Below are 12,419 nucleotides of genomic sequence, written 5' to 3'. Positions count from 1 at the left end.
CAACTCCCTAATCAGAAGTCACACTATGGGCCCCCAGGCGGATTATGGTCCCCACGGTATGTTTTGATCCTTTATAAAATTAGAAATGTTCACATTTATAAAATCTGCATTTCTGTAATTACAGATCAACTGATATGATGTCTAGAATTTACTCCAAAAAAGTCCAGCGGCAGGGACTTGGGGGTGTGGAAAGTGAGTGAGCTAAGTGAAAGAAAATTGGCCATGATCTGAGAAGTACTGTTGGGTGATGGAGCCACAGAAGTTCATTTTCCTATTCTCACTACTTTTGCATGTTTGAAATTTCTCCAATAACATGTCGTGTTCTTTTTCATCTTTATTTTCATCTTCTCTTGAAATATTGGAAGATTTGTCCTCTGAGGAAAACTGAATTAAAAGATTTTTCTCCCCCTGATGCCACTATGGCATGGCATCAACAGGCTAGAGCCAAGAGGCCGTTGCCCCTTTGAAGGAGGGGCATGTTCTCCAGTTCTCCAGTCTCTGCATTCCCTCTATGGTTTAGTGGCTCGTTTTGTTCATTTATGCTAGCTACTTGATATTGTGATGCATGGGTTTGCAACTTCAGCTTTATCTATAACCCTAAAATCCCAGGGTGATACCAACACATAAGAAATTGTGTATTTGTGGAGTGATGTCAGCAAGATGGCAGAATAGAGAGGCCCAGGCTCTTGTTCCTTCAGGAATACACTGACTTAGGAATATACAGACCAAACTGATCTTGTGAGAACTTGAGAAACCAGTTAAGAGGTTGCAGCACCCCAGGTGAGTGCAAAGCCAAAAGATACACCAAAGCAGGCGCGAAAATTTGTAAGATGTACCCACCCCAGCCACTCCCTCTCCCTGGCACAGCATGGTCCAGTCAAAGAAAAATCCCAACTCCCGCTTCTCCCTCAAGCAGGAAAGAGAAGAGTGAGCTGTGTATCCAACATTCTCTTGGGGGGCTGCTCAAGGGACTGGCTTCTGTCTTGTCTGACTTAGAACACTGATGGGAACAGCAGTTTGGGCAGCAGGTTGGGGGCTGCTGAGAACAAACGAAAGCACTGCAGCTTGTTACAGCACCAGAGACACTACAGCATCACAGACAGACAACAGTAGGAGCAAGAGATGACGGGCTCCAGTAAAGAAGTGGGCAATCCTCTTTAACTGGGAAATGACACACATAAACCCTGAGAAGACGCATCTCAAGAAAGTTCTGAAAGGTTCCAAGAGCCTCTAGTCAGGGTGATTGGTGAAGGTCTTCCCTTGAACAAAGCCAGTCCATAAAAACTGGGAAAGGGGGCAGTTTTTCAAACGCCCAAGTCTCACCAAAGACCACCAGACCTACAAAGAAATAAGTAAATATGGCCCAAAGGAACAAAATAAATAAAAATCCAACCCTATAAAAATGCAGATCTGGGGCTGACCCTGTGGCTGAGTACTTAAGTTCGCGTGCTCCGCCGCAGGTGGCCCAGTGCTTCGTTGGTTCAAATCCTGGGTGCAGACATGGCACTGCTCATCAAACCACGCTGAGGCGGCATCCCACATACCACAACTAGAAGGACCCACAACGAAGAATATACAACTATGTACTGGGGGGCTTTGGGGAGAAAAAGGAAAAAAATAAAATCTTAAAAAAAAAAATGCAGATCTATGAATTACCTGACAAAGAATCCAAAATAGCCATCTTAAAGATGCTCAGTAAGCTAAAAGAGAACAGATAAGACAATTAAACAAAATTAGGAAAATAATCATGAAGAAAATGAGAATGTCAACAAAGAGAAATTATGAAAGAAAAAAAAAACAAATTCTGAAGCTGAAGAATACAAAAAATGAACTGAAAAATTTACTAGAGGGGTTTAACAACAGACTTGATCAAGAATAAGAAAGAATCAGGGGCCGCCCCATGGCCAAGTGGTTAAGTTCGCGTGCTCCGCTTCAGCGGCCAGGGTTTCGCTGGTTCGGATGCTGGGCACGGACATGGCACTGCTCATCAGGCCACAATGAGGTGGCATCCCACATGCCACAACTAGATGGACCCATAACTAAAATATATAACCATGTACTGGGGAGATTTGGGGAGAAAAAACAGAAAGAAAAAAAAAGATTGGCAACAGTTGTTAGCTCAGGTGCCAATCTTAAAAAAAAAAAAAGAAGAAGGAGGAATCAGTGAATCTGGGGACAGATCATTTGAAATTATTGAGTCCTAGTAGCAAACAAAAGAAAGAATGGGGGCTGGCCCAGTGGCTGAGTGGTTAAGCTCGCGCGCTCCACTGCAGACAGCCCAGTGTTTCGTTGGTTTGGATCCTGGGCGCAGACACGGCACTGCTCATCAAAGCATGCTGAGGCAGCGTCCCACATACCACAACTAGAAGGACCCACAACGAAGAATATACAACTATGTACCGGGGGGCTTTGGGGAGAAAAGGGAAAAAATTTAAAAAAAAAAAATCTATTAAAAAAAAAAAGAATGAAAAAAAGTGAAAAGAGCCTAAGAGACTTGTGGGGTACCATCAAGAAGATCAACCTACACGTTATGGGAGTCCCAGAAGAAGAGAGAAAGAGGCAGAGAGCCTATTTGCAGAAATAATGGCCAAAACCTTCCCATATTTGAAGAAGAAAATGGATATTCAAAATCAAGAAGCTGGAAAAACTCCAACTGCATAAAATTAAAAGATTCACACTGAGACATTATAATCAAACTGTTAAAAGTCACAAACAGAGAGAGAATCTTGAAAACAGTGAGAGAAAAGCAACTTGTCATGTACAAGGGAGCTCCTATCAGATTGTCAGCAGACTTCTTAGCAGAAACCTTTCAGGCCAGAAGGGAGTAGGAGAATATATCCAAAGTGCTGAAAAGAAAAATTTGCCAACCAGGAAGACTATATCCAGCAAAACTCACCTCCAAAAATGAAGGAGAAATTAATAAGACTTTCCTAGATAAGTAAAACCTAAGGGAGCGCATCACGACCAGATTTGTCCTAAAGAAATGCTAAAAGGTGCTTCAATGTGAAACAAAATGACACTAGACAATAACACAAAAGCAAATAAAAGTATAAACGTCACTGTAAACGTAAAAATACACACAAATACAGAATGTTGTGTAATTGTGGTGCATTTTTTTTAAATGGACAAATGATTAGCACCAGCATTTTTTTTAAGTTTTATTTAAAAAAATTTTTTTTTAAAGATTGGCACCTGAGCTAACAATTGTTACCAATCTTCTTTCTTTTTCTTTTCTTTTTTTCCTGCTTTTTCTCCCCAAATCCCCCCAGTACACAGTTGTATATTTTAGTTGTGGGTCCTTCTAGTTGTGGCATGTGGGACGTCACCTCAGCATGGTCTGATGAGCAGTGCCATGTCCGCGCCCAGGATTTGAACCAGCAAAACCCTGGGCCACCAAAGCAGAGCACGTGAACTTAACCACTCAGCCATGGGGCCAGCCCCTGTGGTGCACTTTTAATTCTGATACAGAATTTAAAAGACAAAAGCATAAAAAATAACTATAAATCTATATTAATGGATATACAATATAAAAAGATGTAATTTGTGACATCAATAAAGTGGAGGGGTTTGGAGATGTAAAGGAGTGAAATTTTTGTATGCAAATAAAATTGGTATCAGTTTAAAACAGGTTTTAGAGGAAGGTTGGCACAGATGTTAGCTCAGTGGCAATCTTCCTCAAGGAAAAAGAGGAAGATTAGCAACTGATGTTAGTTCAGGGCCAATCTTCTTCACCAAAAATTAAAAAGTAAAATAAAAAATAATAATAATAATTAAAAAAATAAAATAGGTTTTTATAATTTAAGACATTTTATGTAAAAATTGTATATTTTTTCATTCTTATCTTTGTCTTGAATTGTTAGAGGCCCATATTCAATCACGTCACGGCTACCTCTCCTAAAAATTCTCCTACCACAAAAAGTTCAGAGTACAACTATGAAGTACTTTCTATTACTGACATTTGACCACATGGAAATTTTCAACCAATAATCAACAAACGTATAACGAGTGCCTATATAAATTCAGCATTGAGCTAGGCCCTGAAGTACTAACATTAGTAAGAAACCATTCCTGCTCTTAAATCATTTCAGGAAAGAGATCCATAAACACATACTACTCAAATTTATTTCGCAATGTAATTTTATTTCAGTATGTGCAGTTTTAAGCAGGTTCAGAAATATCTGCCTAAAAACATAATATAATTACAAGAACCTTAAGGATGTAAGGAGACATTTTTTTCTCAAGAGAATGAAGGGAAAGTAAAGCTTTCTCATATCTCACCTTTTCTCAAGGAACATTGAGATGTTTAATTCTGGAAAGCTTTCTGCAAACAGACACATATATCGTTCACTTTCACAACAGCTCTGAAGAAGGCCAGAAGCAGATAACTCATACTTCCAATTAACATCAGTAACTACGGGTGTAAGGCTCTGAGCTGAGGAGTCAGATGCTTAAGGTTCACTGGTGGTTCCCGAGAGCAGACCATAAACTGGCATCTACGTCCCTGGGTCGCACAGTGGAGACATCAGAACATGGCCTTTTTACACAGGTTTTCCATGCTTCTTTCAAGAGAAAGGTATAAGTGACAAGCTGATTATCGGAGACTACTGTTTTTAAGCAGAAATTATCAGGATATGTCATAGGTACAACAGCCAGATTTTGAACTAAAAAAATCAGGTCATATGGTCTGGTGAGCACATATACATTAACAAGAATAAAATCAAATTTTTGCAAATTCAAAACTTCTGGCCTTAGGCTGGCCTAGTAGTGTGGTGGTGAAGTTCCCATGCTCCAGTTTGGCGGCCCGGGGTTCACAGGTTCGGATCCCCGGCGCGGACCTACACATTACTCATCAAGCCATGCTGTGGCGTGGCGGCATCCCACGTACAAAGCAGAGGAAGACTGCACAGATGTTAGCTCAGGGACAATCTTCCTCACCAACAAAACCAAAAACCAAAACAAACAAAAAGAGGGGCCAGCCCAGTGGCACAGCGGTTAAGTTCACACGTTCCGCTTCTCGGTGGCCCAGGGTTCACCAGTTCGGATCCCGGGTGCAGACATGGCACCACTAGGCAAAAGCCATGCTGTGGTAGGCGTCCAACATATAAAGCAGAGGAAGATGGGCATGGATGTTAGCTCAGGGCCAGTCTTCCTCAGCAAAAAGAGGAGGATTGGCAGTAGTTAGCTCAGGGCTAATCTTCCTCAAAAAAAAAAAATACACAACTATGTACTGGAGGGCTTTGGGAGAAAAAAGGAAAAAAATAAAATCTTAAAAAAAAAAAAAGAATTTCTCTAGGATGGCACCCCGACTTTTGGTGGTGAACAAGATGCAGTATATACAGAAGTCAAAATGTGATGAGGTACACCTGAAATGTACATAATGTTAAAACCAATGTGACTTCAACTAAAAAAATTTAATTTAATTTTTAAAAATTTTTTTAAAAGGAATTTCTCTCTCTCCTTTTTGGTGCCTCCTTGGGATCTCAAAGATCTCAAAGATGTAAATTCAAAATGTTCTTCAAAATAATGTCTCTGACAAGGAGTTTCCACTTCCCTTAGTGCAATTTTACAAAAATCAAAATGAATAGCACAAATGACTCAATTCCAGCTGCATTTTCATCTACTTACAGTGCTGTTGCTTGTGATACAAAGGAACAAGTGTGTGGCGAGAACTCAGATCTGCCAGAGCTGTCCACTAACCCTGAAGCTGGCTCGTCCACCAGAGGGCATTCATACGTCTGCACCGAACTCCACACAGGGAAGGGTCAGAGCCCTTCATTGGCTCCGGATGCCGAAAGCACAGAATACAGATTCCATTATGAGAGGACTGTCACTTAGGTGGAAGAGGTCTTCTCAAACCCACTGGCCTTTCCCTTAGGGAAACCTGAATTTCCTCAGCTGCGTTTTCCTGGCGCTTCAGGTTATCCAGGCGCTTCATTTCATACTCCCTTTCAAGTTTGATGGCTGAAAGAGAAAATACACAAAGTAGTCCAACTGACATTTTTCACCAGGCGTAATTTAGAACTGAATATTTATCACACAGAATCACATTCTTGAACACTAAACAAGAAGACAGGGCTCTGGGTATGAATGAGCGTATTTAAACATTTCTCTGATCATAAGTAAAACAGCACACATGAAATTTATAATTCATTAAAGTAGTTCTTAGGGAACTTACATTCTGCAGAAGGGAGCAGACCGTCCTTAACGGTTTTACATTTTTGGAGCTGTAAAGGACTACCAAACGTAATTTCTCCCAAGAAAGGCAATTGGATGTTGGTTAGGTTCGTATACCAGGTCTGTGTGAGCAGTGCAAGGTCCCAAGGTTCCTGTCTGGGGCAAAAATTCATTAATTCATTCAATACATATTTATTAAGTATCTACTGTGGGATATACAGAAGACATCTTATTAACTCTCTCTGTTCCATTTTCCACTAGACATTTGGTTGACAGGGGGGTATTCAGGATTTTCCAGAGTTGCAAATTTATCCAGGAGAAGGAGATTTATATTAATTAATGTAGAGGTATATTGAAAAATTACCATAAACTCTAATGACAGGAACTTTTGTTCACAATACAGCCTCCCTGGAGTCAACCCAATAGTTCCAGATCCTTTAAGAGGATGTAGTCAAGAACCGTAAGCTCCAAATCTTTCATGGCTGATCAAAAATAGGGTCACAGTAGGGAAAGAACAAAGGGAATAATCACACACTGAGCAGGGTACTTGGCATCGTCTAAGACTTTGAGTGTATGAGCTGATTCTAATCATTACAACCACTATGTAGGCGGACGGGAAACTGAGACTCAGAAGTTAACTGAGAACCAAAGCTGGTACTTGACCTAAGTATATTTATTTAGAAGGACTAGTACCAAGAGAACCCTTAGAAAACTGGAGAGGGGGATGAGATCCTGAACTACAATATTGAAAATAATCACTCTGAACTTTAAATGAATTGTTTTATGTATCCCAATTCAGAAATTTAACCTATCAGCTACATGTTTCTCATCTACAGGCCTGTGAGTTCACACGCACGAGGAAAGGGGAGACATGCTCTGGTACGAGGAGGGAAGTGAGGCAGTCACACGCATGCCAGCTATTCGTTTTCCTTCTGCAGCTTCCTTGCTACTCGAGCATCTAACTCTAAGGAGTGGCCGGAAGTCTACAATGATTAGAGATGTACTTGAACAAGTGCAGAAAGATCTATTTCCAAGAATGTTCGTTGAAGCATTGTTTGCCCACAAAAATACACAAAATAGCCTTGATGTCTGTCAGGAAGAGTCGGGTTAAACAACCTGTGGTACATACATGAAAGAATGAGATTTATCCTTATATGTTGATTTGGAAAGATGAGCAGTGAAAGAGCTAATGTCTATCTGGCATTTACTATATGCTTGGCACTGTTTTAATCAGTTTATACATATGAACACCTTTAATGGCCACACTAACCCTATGAAGTAGGCAGGCGCTATTGTATTGCTCATTTTATGGATAAGGAAACAGGAACAGAGAACAACTTGCCCAAGGTCACAAGGCCGTTGGTCATGGGTTTGGAATCTGAACCCAGGAAGTCAGACTCTAGAATATGCGCTTTTTAACCACTAGGCTGTACAAGACACAATAGGGGAAGGGGCAAAGTTCCATATAATCCCATGCGTAAAAACATGTACGCGTATCTTGCACAGCACACAGAAAATTCTAGAAAAATAACAAACATTTTACCTCTGAGGGGGACTGCAGGGAGAGACAAGGATACGAGAAATAGCATTTTTATTTGCTTTTCAAATGCTTCTATACAGTTTGAATGCTTTCAGGGTTTTTTAAAATAATCTTCTAAAAACACTTAACCAAAAAAAAAAAAAAGCCCAAGTTGAGGAGTTGCCAGAGTAAATGAACTCCAAAGATTGCTACCAGCATTCTGTTCCTCTTAATTCAGCTGCTGTGATAAATAGTATGATTTCAAATACTTTCTTGCGAGAATGATACAGAAGCCACTGGTTTTGCAAAGATTATTCATGATATAAAATTCTGCAGAAAGAAAAAAAAAACCCTGCAGAGTCAGTGCTTGAAATCATTCTCCAGACATAGGAATGTCTTCATCATAAAAATTATGTTCATAATATTGACTGTAATGGTGCTTGCCTATAATTCAAAGTCTAAACACATACTGAACTGACAAAACTTAACAACATGCAATGGTCAGTTTTCTTTAGTTTTCCTATAGCTTTGGTTTCACAACCCCGTAGGTTGTCTCCATTTACTTTTTAGAATATTGTTAAAAAGAAAAATTCAATTGACTGATAATTCTAAGTATGTCATAAACTGTGGCAAAGAGGTTAAAAAAACAAAACAAGTTCAAAAATTAAAAACAAATGGGGTGGCCCGGTGGCCTAGTGGTTAAGTTCCTGCACTCCACTTTGGTAGCCCAGGGTTCCCAGGTTCAGATTCCCGGCGAGGACCAAGCACTGCTCGTCAAGCCATGCTGTGGTACATCCCACATAAAATAGAGGAAGACTGGCACAGATGTTAGCTCAGCGACAATCTTCCTGAAGCAAAAGGACAAAGGCTGGCAACAGGTATTAGCTCAGGGCCAATCTTCCTCACCAAAAAGAATAAATAAACTAAAAACAAGGCAGCACTACAGTATTACAGAGTGAAACTACCACATGGTAGCAATCCTTGTTCATTATGGGTTTACTATATGGCAGGCAACGTACAAAGAGTTTACACACATCACTATGTTCATCTTACAGACGTGGAGGCCAAGACCCAGAGAAATTAAGCAACTTACTCAAGGTCACACAGGGAGCCAGGGGCGGGACCAGGCTTTGAGCCCAGGCCTTCTTCATTGCAAAGCCCATATTGTGCATACATCGCCTGCCCAAGTGTACAGGATGCAAAACTCACTCTTAGTACCAGCTAATTCAGTGCTCTGTTAAGACATACTCGACACCAAGGCATGTTTCAGTAGACTTATGCTATCTATAGAGGTATTTTAAGGCGGTTGGCGGTAGCAGAAAGTGTTGCTTTGGAGTAAGAAGACTCAGACTTCTAACCCTGTCACTTCTTTACTCCATGACTGTGTGACTCTGATCAAACCACATCTCCCAACCTCAGTTTTCACACTTGAAAGTGTGGTTTTGTTGTAAGGGCCAAATAATATAATTTATAAATTCTTATAAAAACACTTTCCTTTAAAAATTAGTATCCAGACACCTGAAAATGGCTCATATAGTCCAGTACCTCATGGGAACTTAAGGGTGCCTGGTGCTTTTATTTTAACAAAGACACTCCCCCGCCCCGGTCAATGCTCACCGTGATATAAATACTTACACTTCATAACACCTGCCCCGCAAAATGGTTTTCACTGTGTTCTTTCTTGGCAAGACATAAGCCATGGTGAATTTTTACAGTCCACTTGCCTCACGTAGGTGCTTGATGGAATGACTCCAATATCCTGTTCACTTCGCCTGAAATGACTGCAATGCACCTAATTAATGGCTTGCACTTGAATGTTTTTTAACATACAAATAATAAAAAGCTTCAGAAAAAGCATTTCTGAATGTCAAAACATCCCTAATAAATGTTCACTGAAGCTGAACTCCTAATGTACAACTGTGTTCTCTTTTATTTCCCATGAACTCATTTTGTCATTCCTTGCCATCTAAGGAGAAGACGCCCGGTTGACAGCCTCGGCAGGCCGTCAGGGAACTCTGTCATTGTCTAAACCTGCCAAACTGGCTCAAACTAACTCATCCCCAACCGGTGTCTGACTGTGGCACAGTTAAGCGACAAATGGCTCTGCGGCCACGGGAACTTCCCTCGCTCGAGCCCTTTAAAGGATGCAAACCTTCTCAGGTTTTCCCTTTTTCAAAGATCTGAATTTAAAAAGTAGCCAACTTTAAGCCCCAATCCCATGTCCCCTCCATGCACCCTTCTCCGGGGCCAGGTCAGGGCGACGCTCCTCCCGGCAAGACGTGCCGTTCCACGCAGGACGCGGCTCCGGGGAGTGGGTGGAGCTCCGCGGCAGGAGACCCCCCCCCCCCCGCCCACTAATGGCCCCGCGCCCGCCCGCCCCGCTCCGCCCCCCGCGCCCCGCACGCCCCGCTCCGCCCCCTGAGCCCGCACGCCCCGCTGCTCCCCCTGCGCCCTCCGCCCGCCCCTCCTCCCGAGCGCCGGGGCCTGGGGGCGGCTCCGGGGAGGCGGCGCCGGTGCCAGGTTACCGGCTGGGGGATTCGGAGGGTCGCGGGCCTCGTACCCACGGCAGTGCGAACGCCCATCTAGGCTCACCAGGCCGGGCCACACCGCGGGCCCGCCCCGCGGGCACACGCTTCCTTCCTGTCCGCGCCCGAGCTGCGGGCGGGCGGCGCCCCGGCCTGGGGCCCGCGTCACGCCGGGGCCTCAATAAAGGGCTTTGTGGTCCCGGCCCCGCCCGCGAGGGGTCGGGGCGCCGGGCTTGGGATGCGCGCCCCGCGAGGTCCCGTCGGACACAGGCCCCCTGGTGAGACAGCCAGGACCGGGACCACGCTGGACGGAACAAAGGCCACGAGCCAAAGACAGGGCTGTAAGCTGGCCTTTCCATGAAAATGACACTTTTAAATGTAATGAGGTTGTGTTGAAGCCATTTGGGGACTGATTTGGGGACCATTTGGGGGGCCACTTAAAGAAATGTGCTGGGTTCTGACCTGTTCGCTGTGTGCCGTTCTCACCGGTGACGCTTGAGCGGCAGCGTTGTTGTCATTGCTACTGTTCACACCCTCTGGTGGGTCAAGGCCGTTTCAAACGCTAAAGCTGGAAACCCGTATGATGTGTTCTGTGTTCGTGTAAAGAGCAAGACAGGATCAGAAACCGTGGCCTGATGGACCTGTTTCTGAAGTCATTACACTATGGTGACTCAGGATGAATCTATATTTTAATACATCAGGTGGTCACCACTTGACGTCAGAGGACAATAGCTTACCTTTCCGTTTTGCGTGAGGGTTTTGGAGTCAGAACTGGTTTGGAATTCTAGTTCTGCCTCTTGCCAGTTTTCATAGCTTACCTACGTAACTTCTCTAAGCCTCCATTTCTTTATCTCTAAAACGTGTATAATACTCTTACAGGGTTGTGAGGATTAAAGATCATGTCTGTAAATTCTCTGCCACGTGGTAAGTGCCTAATTATCCGATTTTGAGCCTAGTGACAACTTTATGAGATAGGCGATTCCAGTTGTAGAGAGGAGCAGTGAACTAAGAGAGCTTAAAGGGCTGCCCCGGGTCACGTAGCTAGTGAGTTGCAGGGCCAAATTTTGAAGCTAAGCACAGTACCCTCCTCGCCCTGACAAGCCACCTCTGATCCTAACTCGGGCCTAACTAGAATAGGCTCGAAGGGTTGACCCACCTTTAGAAGAGGTGCCTCTCAGAACCTGGAAGACAGGACTCGCTTGCTCTGTAATGTTTCTGGTCTGGTACTGATGGAAAAGGAGCAGCCAGAAGTGGAAGTAGGTATTAGGATTGAACTCAAAGAATGGTGAAGCCGTTAATGGATTGTGAAATCAACCTAGCAGATTTTAACCTGAATTTTTTTTTAATGAATTAGCATAGAATACGGGGTAATGAGAGTACATCATGCGAATAAGTATTGTTTTATGGAACTTTCATTCCTGTTATACACGTGCATACATGCAGTCGAAGTGGCAGATCCATGGCCTGTTCTCTTTTTACAGGAGAAGAAATCAGGACCCAGGGAGAGGATGTGATGAGTCCAGGGCCACACTGAGAGATATCAGACAGCCTGTGATTTCACCATATGGGAACTCCTTTTCTTGCATATGTAGATAATTCCTGACAATTGTGTTTAGTTATTTCCTGTGTGACTCACTTTGAACAAATCTGGTGGAAGTTATGGTGTATGACTTTTGAGACTAGGTCATAAAAAGTATTGTGGCTTCCTTCTTGCTGTCTCTCTTGGATCACTAACCCTGGAAGAGGCCAATTGCCATGTTGGAAGGACACCAAAGCCACCTTATGGAGAAATTCACATGCAAAGGAATTGAGGCCTCTGGCCAACAACGGGTGAGGTGGCCTCTTGCTACCAACCATGTGAGTGCGCAATCTTGGAAGCAGATGTTCCATGGCTCGCTCACGCCTTCCGATGACTGCAGCCCCAGCAGATAGCCCCAGCTGATATCTTGACTGAAGCTTCACGGGAGACCCCGGGCCAGAACCACCTAGCCAAGTCACTCCAGAATTCCTGGCCCTGAGACAATATGTTTGTCATTTTAAGCTTACAACCTTTGGGGTAATTGTTACACAGCAATTGATAACTAATAATACTATTAAATGTCTTATTGTGGAAGAAATGTTTTACGTAGAGGAAAATAGCCATATTTTTACAGTTGGGATTAATAATTTGATAAAAAAATGAATAAAACACTTTATGCTTT

General features: G+C 43.0%; 1 protein-coding gene across 5 annotated transcripts; it reads right to left on the bottom strand.

The window, feature by feature from the left end:
* Positions 1-4,119: 4,119 nt before the first annotated feature.
* Positions 4,120-11,444, bottom strand: C3H4orf36 (chromosome 3 C4orf36 homolog). Of its 5 annotated transcripts, XM_008536321.2 has the most exons (5): positions 11,375-11,444; positions 10,681-10,808; positions 9,329-9,474; positions 6,176-6,330; positions 4,120-5,961 (listed from the first exon to the last, which is right to left on the bottom strand). In XM_008536321.2, exons 3-5 carry the CDS (start codon positions 9,391-9,393, stop codon positions 5,828-5,830), a joined length of 354 nt encoding a protein of 117 aa, XP_008534543.1. In that variant the 5' UTR covers positions 9,394-9,474; positions 10,681-10,808; positions 11,375-11,444; the 3' UTR covers positions 4,120-5,827. The 5 variants fall into 5 exon arrangements, with proteins under 5 accessions (XP_008534543.1, XP_070470514.1, XP_070470516.1 ...); XM_070614413.1 differs by lacking the exons at positions 10,681-10,808; positions 11,375-11,444 and adding an exon at positions 10,254-10,419; XM_070614415.1 differs by lacking the exons at positions 10,681-10,808; positions 11,375-11,444 and adding an exon at positions 10,286-10,415.
* Positions 11,445-12,419: the final 975 nt, after the last annotated feature.

Source organism: Equus przewalskii, chromosome 3, assembly GCF_037783145.1.
Source record: "Equus przewalskii isolate Varuska chromosome 3, EquPr2, whole genome shotgun sequence".
In the NCBI taxonomy this organism is placed as follows: Eukaryota; Metazoa; Chordata; class Mammalia; order Perissodactyla; family Equidae; genus Equus; species Equus przewalskii.
This window is presented reverse-complemented; position numbering and strand designations above follow the sequence as displayed.

What these genes read in the sequence shown, in the direction of transcription:
- C3H4orf36 (XM_008536321.2), bottom strand. Translation starts at nt 9,393, where the DNA reads ATGGCTTATGTCTTGCCAAGAAAGAACACAGTGAAAACCATTTTGCGG. An exon ending in CGGGGCAGGTGTTATGAAGT is followed by an intron (nt 6,331 to 9,328) that starts GTAAGTATTTAT and finishes TTTTTGCCCCAG; the next exon opens with ACAGGAACCTTGGGACCTTG. An exon ending in TCTGCTCCCTTCTGCAGAAT is followed by an intron (nt 5,962 to 6,175) that starts GTAAGTTCCCTA and finishes TTTCTCTTTCAG; the next exon opens with CCATCAAACTTGAAAGGGAG.